The sequence below is a fragment of the Pseudopipra pipra genome, chromosome 5 (assembly GCF_036250125.1).
Source record: "Pseudopipra pipra isolate bDixPip1 chromosome 5, bDixPip1.hap1, whole genome shotgun sequence".
NCBI lineage: Eukaryota > Metazoa > Chordata > Aves > Passeriformes > Pipridae > Pseudopipra > Pseudopipra pipra.
Window position 1 is genome coordinate 36,193,695 of NC_087553.1, and position 15,878 is coordinate 36,209,572.

Here is a 15,878-nt window from a genome sequence, read left to right on the forward strand (position 1 = left end):
TCCTGTCCTGCCCCCAATATTTTGTAGACAGCCTATTTAAACTTACTTGGTTTATCTTTATGCTAGCTTATAAATGAAAAATACATACAGACCTGTATGTAATACATTCATGCAGGATTTATTACTGAGGAAAATGAGGAAAAGAGAAGTTATTTGGAATATAAAATGCTCCAACATGCCAATGGCGCTAATTCATATTTAATTAAAAAAAAAACCAAAACCACACAAGTCCTTTGCCCTTCGTAGTACAATGAATATTCAACTTTCTTCTTGAAATGGCAAAAAACCCTCAATACAGTCATGTTAGATAGTCCCAGTATTTGATGGAGATACTGGGAAGATCCAGTCACATCTGCAGCCTTTAGAATAAGAGCAGATGACTGGCATGGGATTTTTGACTACTCACGTTCATAACTCCACCGCAACATTACTGTATGATCTTGGATAAGAGACCAGATTTCTGACATAGAGGTAATATGTTTTAGTCTCACTATCACCACAAGGTACCACATTTTAGAGATAAAATATTATATTTCTTAAGAAATAAGACTTGTCTTATGGCCTAGTATACTTTTCTAAGTAATTATTTTCATTATGTAACAGTTTCGGGTTTTTTAATTTCATGAACAGAAAATAAAAGTTTGACTCAGTCTGACTTGAAAAGATTATTCAGATTGAACTTTCTACTTGTTTTCATTGTTTTAAAAAATTATGCAGCATTGCATTCGAAGTTCCTCTCTATCTACAGACCTTTTCCTAGACCTACAAATTATAGAGTTCCTCTGGAACATACTGAAAACCTTTAAACTTTTTTTTTTTTTTTTTATTCTAAAAGTTTTGCTTTCCCATGATATTATCGGGCAATTTCATTTCATTATGATCTGCACCGGACTGTGCAGATCACCAAAATAATGACATATGGACTTCTTACCACTGTAACACCTCTATTCTTGCAAGTGAGAATTTCAAGTGACAGAGCTAAGCTGTTTGCTATCAATTTTGCAAAAACTGCATCTGCCATAATTGCTAAGATCCCTTTCAGAGATTAAAAAATCGATTAATATTCTAACTTGTTATCTGTCTGTATCAGTCACAGAACAATCTTTACAGAAATGATAACCTTCTAAAAATGCAAATTCTTACATATGTTAAAATACTTCCCTGAAAATATTTTACATTTACTTATTCTTCTGAAGCAAAAAAATTATTAAAGATTGAATGACTCTCTCATGTCTCCTGTTAAAACAGACATGCACACACAGCCTTCACCTTCATGTCTACAAAAGTGCCAAAATTATCTACTTGTGGTATTAGGTAATTTTTCAGTCAGTAATGAAAAGGATTTTTTCCGTATTATGTGAAATGCCATTAACAATGTTGAACAAGTTCCATATTTGATACCCGTGTGTAGCATCGAATACATACCAGACAGGTTCAAGAACCCTAGTCTTATCATAAACAACAGCTCAAAGCTAATGCTTATATTTTTTTCACAAATGTGAACAAATTGAGGCCTGAACTTTGAATCTATACTTTCTAGCACAGACCAAAAGAACCCTGCTGACTTTAGTTCTATTTCACAGAAATACATATTAGTACTTTTAAAGTATTCTGCATAGGTACATGGACTCGTCCAAACAGTGTTCAGTGGCTGATCTAGAATTCCTGAGTGGGAAAAGCATGGCTATCTTCATACATTACTGATGTTTTAACTATTTTCTTGTTAAAAAGCCAGTTTTCCATTTTTTTCTGCATCTTCTAATCCCCAAAGATACAAAGTACCCTTGTTTTCTCAACAGTTATGAGTCCTGGCTAAATATTGCTTTAAGGTAGTATGTCCACACACATTTATCATAAACATGAAACCTTAAGAATTACTGTTAGGAAATATTTTGCTTATTGGTCCCAGAGCCACTGTGAAGTTCTGTAGTTTCAGTTTTAATGATTCAGCAGTAATTAATCAGTAAAATTTACCAAGATAATCTGACATATCAAGAATAGACACAAATTTCATATGAGTTGGACTCTACTTTTTCTACTCCAATCAATTTTGAGGAGCTTACAATACCAGGATTATCTTTTGATTTTTCTAGCTTTGACCAGAAAACATTTAGTATGCTGTCTAAATAAATGTCAAAGAAGAAAAATGTCAAGTTAAATCTAGTCTGCCAACAGAAGCTTTTTTAATCAATCAAGTTTTACTTACGTGGAATTTTGTTCAATTCATTCATGAACTTCTCTTTTAGCTTAGAAAATGCATCTTCTTTTCCTCCCCCTCCTCCGGGACTGGCTGGCTCGGTGACATTACTTGGAGGGGCTGCTGCTACTGTGGTTGCTGGCGGTGCTGCCAGGGCCTCATGATGACTTTCGCTCACCATTTTAAGCCCTGGAAAAGCTGTTGGAATAAAAAAAAATACAACAGAAAACCAAAAGATAATATAATTGAAATGTATATCTCATCAATAAAAGACTAAATACGTGCTCATGCTTACTGGGTAAATATGATTGCATTTGCATATAGTTTCGTGTTCTTCATAAAATATTTACTAGACAAGAGCGAAAAGTCTTTTGCAGGGTTAACTTCAGCCAGAATAATTTTATTGCCCAGAGCACTTCTCCAGCAGTGTTGCATTTTGGAACTGCTAAATTTGAAACCTCATAATTCCTGTAAAACTCTCATGTAGATTTACCTTTTGGTCTTCAACTTGAAAGTATAAGCAAATTGGGTAATAACCGCTCCCTGTGCTCAAATTTCAATGTATTTATAGAATTATTTTTCTATGAGAGTTACAGAGGTGTGGATCATGGTCCAAGTTTCTATATAAAAAATAAATGAAGAGATAAAGAAATAATAAAAACAGCTTGAGATTTCCTGTCAAAAGTAATAACCTACTGTTTCCTATTTAAGAGTTGCATATTAAATAAAAATTGATTTGCATCCATTTTAGTCTTCACTTAGTGAAGACTATTTTCCTTCCAATTATTTCACGTGGCACGTGCTACCGAAAATGTTCTCTTAAATTATTCACGTCTCAGTGTATTCATGAAAATACAACATCTGCAGAGTGTCTAAATGCAGCCATTTTGAAGTATATATGAGGCTGTCACAAGCATAATCCCACATCAGCATATTTTTAATTTCATGTTGTTTAATGGGCATTTGGAAAACATTTATTTGAGCATACATCACTATATTGGTTTTCCATTGGTGGGTTTTTACTGTGACAGTAATGGTGAGTGATCTCTTCCTGTCTTTATCTTGATCCAGGAGCCTTTGCTTGTATTTTCTCTCCCCTGCCCAGCTGAGAAAAGGAGGGATAGAGCAGTTTTGATAGGCACTCTCTGTCCAGTCAGGGTCAACCCACCACAGTTACAAAGCAAAGAATTTTGGGCCAATGGGATGAAGGTGAGAAGACACGCACAAAGAAATTTCAGCATCACAGGAAGGGTAGCTGAAATATTTATATAGGTTTTGAAAACATTGTTCTGATTTTCTGCTGCATCCTAAATATCACTGATCTGAATAAACCTTTCATTTTTCTTCAGAAAACCAGAGGGAGAAAGCACTTCAGAGATAACAAATATTCATTATTGCTCTGAGTGTACAATTGCTCTCAGCCCTGAAAGACATTTGGCCTTTGACCTTTTCCTGAGAAATTTAAACATCAACATAGGCATAAAAGGCAACACATCAAAATCAAAGGGCGTAAGAGCATCTGACTGCCTACAATACGATGAATCATGAGCTTTCTTGCCTTATGTTTTCATGGATGTTGCTGAGAGTGCTCAAATCCCTAAATCAAGATGAGAATTGGTTTTTTGTCCTTTCACTTTAATTCTACAAGTCCGCAGTCACGAAGACATGCAGGTGCAGACCTGACTGCAGGCAGAATGAACCTTCTGAAATCATCCTCACCATTCTTGTCATTAAACAGGGGTTTGCACACAAGTATAGGCTGGAATACAAAGCCATTCTCCAATATTGCCATATGATGAAAAAGATTTTAACAAAATAAGAGGTCGGCCTTGTTCCGAAGAAGCAATTTGGTGGCTATTTTACAGCAATTTTGTTGATGCAGCATTGAATGAAGTGGTTTTCCTAGCCTGCCCATCACTTCTGCCTTTGCCCTCACAGTCTCTAGCCTAATATAAAATCATGTTGATGCTGACACAGAATATGTATACGATCCAGCTCCATAAATATTTTATAAGCATGTGGTCTTAACTATTTCCCTGTAACAACATGGGAGCAGTTCTCTGTCAAAAGCAGACCGAAGCTGATGGAAAGATTCCAGTTAATATCCATGAACTTTGGCTCAAGCCCGATGTCTGCAATGATTTCCCCCCTTGCCTCACAAAATGACAATTGGGAAAAACATGTAGTACATAATATGGGTAGTATGAAATAATGTGCCAGCTATTCCAGACTAGAAGACTTTTTCCATATGCTCTGATGAATGCCAAATACTATGAAGCAAAATACACAGCATCATCAGCTGTAAACACTAGTGCTGTTTTATATTATAGCATTTTGTCAATGAATGTCACTTAAACCAGAAGAAAAGTTGTATGATATATCATAATTAAATCAAAATTAAATTGCTTAATTATAATATATTGCTTAATTATTTCAGGCCTGGCAGTTCACTATTTTATTTTGTAATGGAAGACACAATTTGCAATGATGACTTTCAGCTAATTAAATATTAAGGCAAATGTAATTTATTTGCTTCCAGTTTTGGAACTATATTTTGAAAATATATTCGGAGAACAAGTTTGAAGCATTATACTTTCATTTACCCAAAAGAAGGAAACACCAAGAAAACAGAGTATTCCTGTGATTTTCAGGAACAATCCTCAGTAGAGTCGTAGTGCAGTTAGAGGTCACTACATCTAATGCACAAATGGGTTTGACACTTGCTACAGAACCTTTGACTTTTACACACCAATGACGCTATCCTGATATTTCAAATAGGTGTGAAGGGGTTGAAAAAGAATCTTGATTCAGAAAAAGCTTTCTGCAGAAAAGAATTTATTTTAAAGAGTACATGCCTACTTGCTTATAATATCTGATGGCTTCTGTTATTGTAATGCTGCAGCTTTCCACAATAATGGTATAAAGACTGTGGTATTATTAGAGTCTGCAGAATACAGAATAATTAGATTAAAATTGGCCTTTTACAATAAAAAAAGAAAAAAGGGCTTACTTGAATGCTGCAATGCATCTCTGAAGGTAAAGATCTACAAATCACTAGCAGATTATCTGCCATTTATGCAATGGTAGTTGGAAGCAAAAATTTCTTATAGGTTAAAAAATGAAATGTCATAGAATTCAACTATGATTTCCAGTTCAATGTTCATTACAATGCTTTAGTGCTATGTATGAAACATGATATGTTTCATGTGCAACTTCCAGTCATAAATAAGAGTAGATGTGTAATCATAAATAAGAGAGCAATTTAATTTAAATGCTTTTATAAAACACACCATAGACTATATTTCCTGAGCATGCCAATTCTTTGGTATACCACTGCCCATATATGGTGCCATATAATCATTATAAGACATGTAAGACAAAACAATGAACAAATACATCGAATACTTCAAGGTAATGCTTGTCTCTATGCAGAAGTAGGTAAGTGTTCACTGAAAATGCAGAGCTGAACCCTTAAGGAGATCAGGCATTTAGAGCTTCACTGTTTCCTATGCAAGAACAACTCTGACAAACATGAATTATCAGTTCAAATTTCTACATAACTTCCTCTGAAAATGAAGGATTTGAGTAATATACATATGCACTCTGGAGATTTGTAAGAAGCAAGAGATTTTGTTAATGGAGGTACAAAGTATGTACCTTAGTATGCTGGTATGGATCCTGATGGTGAGAGTCCCATTAGAAAGCACCTCTTAAGAGCATAGTAAAGTAGCAACTACTCATAAGAGAGAAATAAAGACGAATAAGACTTCAGACATGGATGATTACAGAGCATGGAGTGGACCTGGGAAATCAGAGTTGAAAGAATGTGTTCAAAGGGCAACAGTCTCTGCAAACATTCTGGTATGTGCAAAGTAAGATGTGAGCAACTTGGAAAGACTAATCCCATGGAAAATTTTTACTTGTTTTAATTTAAAAAACCCCCAAACTGAATAGTCAGAAAGTTAATGAGAACCCTGTGGGATGTTCACAGTGATTCACATGAAAGTGGGATTTTTTTGGAATGAGCAAAACTCAAGAGTAGTGTATCACCTTCTGGAAAATCGTGAGGAGATTTATGATAGACTTACCAAAACCAGAAAAAACAATAAAACCCCAAAGGGCAGCAAAGTTAATGTGTGTGTTTCTACGTGGTTAAATTACATCAGGTTTACCATAGTCGCTGCTAAAGGACTTGGTGAATGCATAATCTCATAGATACACCAGTCTTTCTTCGTGGTGGATTTCAGACAATTTATTTTTGCTCATTTCTTCTCTTGTCTGCTGAATACAAACTGAGTGGAGTGAGACACCAAATAGGTCAGACATCCCATGCCGACCAAATAGTTTCCTCCCAATGAGGAATTTTCCTGAAAGTGTCCTTTTACCTTGCTGTCTCTCTTTTTTTGCCATACTAAAAATTAAAATTAATGAAATTATTAAAAACATAGAAATATAGTGTTGCTATAGTAACTGTTTAGGTTTTCAGAAGTAATTGTTACCATTCTTTCAACATTTAATGCTGGAACTATAGTAGAGCTAGTGACTGTACCTCAAGATGCGTGTAAATGGGATCTATACTGTTAAATGGTATTTCCTGGACAGCTTATCTTTCAAGCATCCAAAACATGTTCACCCCAGCAGTTACATCCAATGTAATAGAAGTAATGTAATCACAAAACTTATCCAAGAAAGAAGAAACTACTACCTTTCAGTGCTGGTATATCCAGGGTAAGTATGCAGTATTACCAGAGAAAGGTTTGCATCATCACACAAAAAATTTACCCTGTCTCATTTGAGTGTTTTTGATGAAATTAATTCATCAGTAGGAAGATGGAAACATTAGCAGAATGTCTAAAGATATCTTCAATAAATGATCTCTTCCTAAATGTAAGCATTCTGGGATGTTCATAATACATTTTTTACTCATTCATCTTCCTATTAATGAAATATGCTATCTTTCTAGCGTCAGTAATGGACAGTTATTTTAAAAAGACAAGCTCAGAAAAGAGACTTTCTTGGCTTTTTATAAAGATGGGTCTGTAACTACATTTTCAGAAGAACGGAGGGTCATGGTAAAAGATTATATCAAAAAAGCCTTTTCACAACTTCCACAAAGGCTTACAGTGCAATCCAGATTTAGTAATGCTTTAGAGAAGGTACATAAAAGGCCCAACAGTTCATGGGGAAAAAGGTTCTGATGAAGAACACTGGTGGGGAAATTCAGGTGTCCTCTCTGCTTCTACCAATGCACAAGAAATGCACAGTCATCCCTGCACCTCTTTCAGTGGAAGAAAGACATTTCTTCTGTTGCCATATGTGAAACACGAACTGACACTTTCCAGACACCACCTGTACATCAGCTCTTTAAAACTTCTTTCCAATGCTTGCTACTAACACCATACCAATAGTTACATTGGCTTGACTGAACGAACAAGATAAAGCAGCTAAATCTCTCCCCAAAAGCTAATGGCTACTTTACTACTGCTCAGTTTTAGAAATGTCTATGCCTGTGTGTCCTGCCAAAGCAGTATCACTTGTCCTGGAGCAGGCTGTAGGAACATGATGTCGCAGACAGGAAGAGCATCATGAGGTGGCGAGTCAGGAGGGATGAGGGGGACACGTCTGAGCTCAAATTAAAGCAAATGTGGGGGAAAACTAACATCACATACCAAGTCAGGCAGAAGTACTGCAACCCCAAGGCAGTAGAAAGGAGAGTTTGGCAGAAATATTTTGTGACAGTAAAAACTTTTAGTTTTGAGGGTAAACAGCAAGCTAGACTGAGTTATCTACAGCACAGTCCTGGACCAGGCAACAAATCTTCCCATTATTAGACATGAGCTCTATATCAGTCTCCAGAATTTACTTAAAATAGGAACAAATATTTTTAGAAAAACAACTGAAAGACGATAACTTGATGGCCAAATATAAGTTAATTCTCATGAGAAAATGAAATGTTGTAAGATTTCCAGTCTAACATGCACACTGAAAATGTATTACTTGAGTATGAGTTATATCCAAATAATAGCCAAGTCTCTTTGTACTCTTCTTAGCCTAATTAACTTTTTTAGCATATCTGATAAACCTAGAAAATATGTAGAATTAGCACAGAATAGTTGACAGTTCTCTGTCACGATAAAAACACTTTATTTAATTGGAATCATTACAATGTTTCATTTCACGACTAAGCATGTTTCAAAGCTAAGCACAGAATGTCACAGAAAACAATCTGCCCAGGGGACAGAAAATATCTGACTATTTTGGGAGGGATAGGGACACTGTGAACACTGGAGACAGACAAATTCTTCAGTCCATGGCACAACCTGCATGCTTCTCTCTCAGCTTCCTGCTTGCCCATTTATTAAATATGGCACAACTGTTCAACACATAGGGCTCTGAAATATCTCACATTGCAGTCTGTGAAACAGAAACTTTGCCTCGAATTTCCAGAAAGAATCAGTCTCTGATATATAATTTATGAACAGCTAATCACCCTATCTTTTGCAGCACCAACCTATGCAAAATGATATTTTCAGATTCAGTCCTTAAGATATTGATAAGACTGCTGTTAATTTAAATGAGAACAGTGAAGCCAATACTATTTTCTTTCCATCTAAAAGCCATAATTTTTTAACCACACTTCAAACTTCTGCTCCTGCAATGCAGAAGAGCACACAGGAGCCAGAGAAGTCACAGCAGCTTACAAATATCTCTGTTTAGGTCACATTGCAAAGAGTCGTTCTGTAAGTCAGGAGTGGTGAGTTCCTTGCATAGTTTCATTATAAAAATGCTTGTTCTTCTGACCATGTTCTGAAACTTTTATTTCCCATAAGTATATGATATTTCTTAGTCATGTATTTCTTTTGATATTTAGAGGTAATGGGGCTAGAGACAGCCCTGTGTCTCTGAATGTTGATGTTGTCATGTTTCAGCAGCAGTGAGGTTACCTGTCAAAGCATCCCAATATGTATAATTTAAACCCTCTGTCTTCCTCTACTACTGCAAGTGCTGCTTCGAAGTGTCTGAGGTCTTTGATACTAGCTTCTTATTAACAGAAATAAGGGAAAGAAAGAAAGAAACTACAGTAATTTCCTCCCACATGAGCATTCTGTTATCTTTCACACTTGCATCTTGTTTCTTAAAGCTGCAATCTGCATTTCCACTGCCCTGGTACTTACTTTCAGATTTCCTTTATATAGCAGTGAAAGACAAAAGAATTCATATAAAAATTAGTGTTCAACTGACTTTAAGCATGTAATTCTAATACAGTCCACAGAGAGTTCTTGCTGTTCCAAAATAAGTGTAGAGTAATCCTACAAATAATGAAGCCCTTTATATCAATAAATTTCTTGTACATTGCAATTTATATTCACATATTTGGCTCTTGTCCAATCAATGGTTCTAATAAAGTCTATAAACTAGTAAAGTGCCACAGAGATTAACTACTATGATGTAAAATTCATACAGAACAACATAACAGAAATTGTAAAATAATACAGAAAAATGCCATTAATATTCTTGCTTTGGCATAGCCCTAAATTCACTATTTGCCCTTTGGTATTTTTTCTATGTCTCAATTTCTGCAGTTAGTAACCATGGGGTTAGTAAAATTAATTAGGAACGAGCAGGATGGTACATGCACTAAGGAACCAAATACGGGGAGCTGAGATGTGCTACCTCACAGATTAGTTCAGTCTTGGACTTAGGTTGTGAAATAATTGACACCTCAGAGTGCAATTCTACTCTGACAAGTGATTATATAAAAATGACACCTTCTTTCAGAACAGGATCTAGTCTCTAGATGTATTCAGTCGTATATGCTGAATTTAATGAGGACCACATTTAACTTCATCACTGAGTGTTTTTACCCCATTACATCTGCAGTATTAAAAAGAAATTAAGGAGAACACAGTACAATTCTATTCCTCATCTGCATCATGAATGCAATTACAAACTAAACTTCAAAGACCAACTGGTTATATGTTTGAAAACCTACTGCAGATTACAGAGTAAATACAGGAAATTTGGGCTGCATTACTTGGTGGTAGGTGGGAGAAGGAAACAGCTCAGCTAGTTTTTCAGATCCTGTGATAAAATGACATGGATGGCATTTAGAAAAATGTAAACAGCTGGTATTTGGCATTAAAGCTTTCAGATGCATCACCAAAGTGTGCTAATGGAAAAAATACTCACAAATAATTGAATTTTGTACATCAAGCTTTGCATATTCTATGCAATCAAGATTCAGACTTTTCAGGTACATTCATTCTAGTTTTAAAAAATCTCAGTAGTCATCACACAGATATCAATCAGATACATGTAAAGTACACATGTGTACACAAATATATCTTTCTCTCTATATATATCATAGGTATATTCCTCTGAGGTGAGCATATGCTACTATACATGCTATAAGGTGAATACTCAATTGTTATGACTTCACTGTCAATAAAGCAAACATTGACAGTTTGAGTCCAAGAATTTTCTTGTAAACAGATGGCGAGTTTGTGGGGAAATACGGTTTTCATAAATCGTGATGCTGTAAAAAGGAATTTTCAGGGTTTTCTTCAGCCACATCATATCAGTACTGAAATCGGGAACAATGACACAAAATTACGAACATAAGCTGATTGATTGTGACAGGTTCTCTTAATTGCAGGTACATGAAAATTACTGTTTCATGACTGTTACTAGGGCAGGAAAGAAGAACATAGGGGCACAGGAAGCATCCACATTTAGATTATTTTTTTAAGTTAAAAATAATTTTTTTTAAAGTTAAAAGAAATTTTTTAAAAATTATTTGATATTTATGGCTAACTACTATACTTAGATTTTTAAGGAAATCTTATCATCTTATGGAAGAAAAATAGTGGAAACTGGAACTAATTGTCCCATAATGACTGCTACTTTTTCCTCCTGTTGAGAATGATATGCCATCATCCAATAGCCTTCTGCACACAGCAGGAGGGAAAATTACCAATCAATTACATGGCAATTAATTCCCAACTTGGAACATTTTTCTACTGAAAAGAAAAAATCCTAATTTGAGATTAAGAACCATGCATTCCCTACAGTGTTTTGGAAAGACATCTTTTAAAAAGATGCCCTTTCACATATCTGATTTTTTTAACAACTGATAACCTTAAACTGAGGCAGTTTATAAAATATTAGTATAAGCACTTATTTCTGCTGTTAGTACAACTGTTGCTTGTTCTGCAATTATTTCTGTAGATGATCAATTTAGCAAGGATCCTATCCACAAGAATGTTGTATTCAGCTCACACATGAGTAATACTGGAGAACACAACTTCATCCTAAAGATGAGGAAGTAACAAAACAAAACAAAAAAAGAAAACTACTTGGACTGAATGGTAATTTAGGGATTTTTTAAGTTTAAAAATGTCAGGGTTTTTTGCACATGGAAGTGCTTGGTGTGGCAACATTCCCATTTCTTGTGTAGACCAGAAAAAGCTCACATGATGTAGCTTTGAATTCCTTTGGACACATGGCAGACCTTAGCCTAAGGTATCTTCATTGAGTGAGTTCTCCCGTCACTTGAGTTTTGCATACATCAGTGTTGCTACCTCCAAGGGAAGAGTCATCACTGTTCAGCTTTTGCAAGGACTTGCATGCCTGCCTTCAGGAGAGGACAGAAACATCACTGGGTTGAAGGTGCTGGAGACAGTTCAGAGGAGGAGAAAGATTTATGAGTGACTTTTGGTTTTAGTATACCCTGCTGACTAAGCAGCTTCTCACTCAGCATGCTAGCTGCTGAGCAACTAATTTTGAGGTACTCACATCTTCCAGATATTATACAGGAAGCTTGATCTAAAGCTGTGATAGAGTCCAAGGCTGTAGGGAGCAGGGGTATGTATAAGCACAGCATCAGGGATCCTCTAATCAAATCCACAACCTCAATTTGCTCTGCTCATATAAACAAGATGACAAAAGCAGTCTAGTGTCTCTGATGGCATGACCCTTCTGGGTCATGCATATTCCCAACTTCCCTCTGGAAGTTTAGCACACCTTTGAAAGAAACTTGGTGGACTGAGGCCACCTGAGATACTTGGGCTGAATTCTGAAAGCAGTCCTCCTGAGTGCGTCTTCCACGCACTCAGATAAATTCCCAGAGCATCATGCCCTCTTAGACTGAGGGATGAATCTACCCCAGATTTGGACAACAGTGTGCAGTAGCATTCTGACTGAGGCAGTGATTGATAGATCATTCTGCCTCATTAGCCACTTACTGCTGCAGGAGGGCAACTAAGGTCAGCGCTATTGCCAAAACAACCTGAGGGAAACAGAAATCCTACTTAATAGGCAAGGTTGATTTATTGCTATCGCTGGCTTTCCCAATTTTGTTCTGAGCACTTCTTTCTTCTGCCCAGCACAGTGCTCCTTGTTTTAAACCATTGATTCAGTGCTTGTTGAGGGGAAAGTGCTGTTCATCAAAAGCCTGTAAGCAGGATAATTTGGTTTTTCAAGTTTGTGGATGGAAACTTGAGCAAATTTTACTTAACCTACTGGTAATACACTTGGAATGCTCTGAACACCTCACTGGTTACAGGATGCTTACAGGAATGTTGTTTTTAACCCAGTGCAGTAGGTACTGCTACTGCAGTTAAATATCTGGTAGCTTAGAGCATGTTGTCACACATCCTAAGTCTTTCTGTAGATTTAGCTGATTGAACTAACTGTACAACTGGGACAACAGAGAAGAACTGAGTGTACCGTAAGTGTTATACAATTAACATTCATACAGAAAAACAAGTTTCAAGAGAGCAAATGAACAGGAGTGAACCTAAGAGTTCTAGTTTGCATAGGCATCTTATTGATAAAAGTTTAAAAAAAAATCTATTCTGTTTCAGATCTTACTTGTTTTGATGATCATGTTGTTTAACTGAATGCATCAATTCCTCTGATAATGCTTTGTTTGTTTGTTTGTTCAGCTTCGTTTTTTCTCCCCTATTTTGTTTATTGTAAAGCTCTACATTCTGATATGGCATTATAACCATTTACTGGATACCTATAGCCATGATACATTTAAAAAAGCAAACAAATAAACTTACAGATCATATTTGCATAGGAAATAGGATTATCTGTTGTCACAGAACACAGAGCAAAGACAATTAGTTATTTGTTCAGTTCCCACACTTTTTAGGTCACCATAGCTAGTGTACAGCTAGGGATCTTTATCAAACTTTTAACTGAAAACTGTAACTTTTGCTATTATGTGATCTCTGGCCTGCTGGGCACTGTGTGATATAGCAGACTTGCAGCTGGGGAGTTTCAATACTAAGGATACAAATCTTCTGAGGTCATGTGCTATCCACTGTCTGGCTGGTAAACTGGGCCAATAAGAGGTTCGTGCTTTCTGCTGCTCACGAGGAAGGAGTGGCCAGGACAGACAAGTGATAATTTTAACTTAATTTAGAGCTTCTGGTAGCTGGTTTTTTGTCCTCTGCAATCTCTAAATCAAAGTGTATTGGTCTGGAAAAGGATGAGGATACTGAGCCAAACAGAAGCAGGATGTAGGGAGGCTAGAGTGACCTTTAAGCCCCTTTAAGTACATGTGTTTCTGCTTCGTGACATGGGCATTTTGTCTTCATGAAAGCATGTAAACATAGGACTGGAATACAATGATAATGCCAGGACTACTTGCAAGAGCCTGGTCCTCTATAACGAATGCAGCACTAATTAAAGCAAGCCTTGGCTTTCTCTAAACAAATTGAAGCTAAGACCTTTCCAGAGATTATACCTACATTATAAAAAGGGAGCACAAAAGGATTCAACATGATTGATGAAATTGTTTGCTTTATCTTTAGAAGAGAGTAATAAATAAGTTAGCATTTCAAAGTTCTGTGAAGAGAAAAGCTATTTGAGAGAAAGCACACGGATGCATTGTACTGTAGCATGGGCATTTGATGAGCTCCCAAAATCTCTTTGGAAGAGAAAAGATGTATTATAGCGAGAGAAAAGAAGAAATCTTCAGTATCACACTGTTATCTGGTTGCTAAGGACTGGTTCTCAATGAAAACAGAGCAGAATAGAACAGATAGTTTAAGTACTGTGAGGTAAAAGCAGAAAATTGGACTTGGAGCACAAGGGACTTTCACAATGGAAGGAAAGTGGATGCAGTAAAATGTTAAGAATGTGACAAGAAAAAGATTATCATGAATATGAAGAGGCGAAAAATCAAAGTTTTGCCTTCACTTCAACAAAGCCCTAGGAGAATGCTGGAATGTACATTAGCAAAGAGAAAAGAAAGATGAAAAGCAGAATACCACTTCAAGGTCATTTTAAACCAAGTAGCAAATACTAAACCACTAATTATAATCCTGCAATTCTTGTTTATTTATTAGCAATTGCTAGCAAAAAAAGAGATAAAAGCTTGAAACAACATAGTTTTGAAGTTCATTCTGTTCATATTTTTGCTGCCAAAAAAACAAATAGGGTAATTTAAAATTGTTTAAACCTAGAAAAAAAAGACATGTTTGTAAATGGAAAAGTGTATTATCTAATTCTTTTAAAACACTAAGTAGTACCTTTTTCCTGTCTGCCACATCTGCCCTTTACAAAAATAACAGCTTTAACTTCACTGAATACCTAAAGAACAAAAAGCCAAGGCATCTCCTTGGAACTTACTAACAAGTGCAGCTTCCTTGCTGTACACACATGCAGTCTGTTTTCCCTTGAAGAATTCAGCAAATGCGGAGCCAGGTTGAGAAATCCCCACTGAAAGTCCCTTCCTGTAGCAACTGTGTTTCAGCCATTATCAGCTGTCACAGTAGGAAAGAGAAGCAGCATTTATGGCAAGGAGTGATATTTGTTTTTAATCCACAGGCACAAGCAATAACTGGAATTTTCATCACCTTTCCAACCATTTGAAAACAATAATTGTTAGCTCTGTTAAATACCTTCTCTTTCTAAACCAATACTCTCAAAATGCAAATTGCAGTCACAGCTGCAAAGGAAATCTGCTGCCAAAATACACCACTGTGAAAGAAGAAAATATAGTGGCAGCTGGCTGTCTCCAAAGTGGAGAGTGCCATCTCCCTGGCTTTTGTAGAATAAATGCTAAAGAGCAAAGAACTACAATATCATCCAGGCACTGTCTGACAGTGGATGTTCCTAATGGGAACAAATTGGAGGCTGTACCTTTAGTAGAAAAAGAAGGAAGTTTCTTCTACTTATTTGGTGGTTTTAGCCTCTTCCCCTCGCTCATGGCTGTTGTTTCACACTCCTTTTCCTCATCCCGGTGTGTGACTCACGCTGTCCCAACAATCACATTTCTCTGCTTCATTAACCGACTTTATTCTGTCTCCTTAAACCCCTTCTCCAGATGTTTTCCTGTTCTCTATACTTCCCCTCTATCTATATCTCTATCCCTATCCCCTCAGTCATTGTGCAATCTTATTAAGAGATTTTCAGAAACAAAGGTGAAATTTAGATACTTAGCTATCATTCATGCCTTTGAAAAATCTCTTCCTATACCTTCATAATTCTGCTATGCAGCAAAACCCTTTCTTACTTTTAACTCCCCTTCCTCTCATCAACTGTCCCTTCCTCTGTTCTATTTATTCAGTTTTGCTTTAACTAACTGAGGCTCTAGTTATGTCTGCAGATCTTTGCAGAGCAGACGTGTCAGCAGAACTTCTAAGGTATGTCGTTATTCTAATAGAAC

General features: G+C 36.3%; 1 protein-coding gene across 5 annotated transcripts in view; it reads right to left on the bottom strand.

Moving 5' to 3' along the window:
* The window catches only part of SYT1 (synaptotagmin 1), a 349,423-nt gene that overhangs the window by 124,811 nt on the left and 208,734 nt on the right, over positions 1–15,878 (bottom strand). For 3 of the 5 annotated variants that reach the window (XM_064655597.1, XM_064655596.1, XM_064655595.1), the window contains one exon: positions 2,207–2,395. The exons of the other annotated variants lie outside the window; for them this stretch is intronic. In XM_064655597.1, the coding sequence (XP_064511667.1) occupies positions 2,207–2,378 (172 nt within the window). In that variant the 5' untranslated portion in view covers positions 2,379–2,395. The remainder of the gene's footprint in view (positions 1–2,206; positions 2,396–15,878) is intronic. 5 annotated transcript variants of the gene reach the window in all.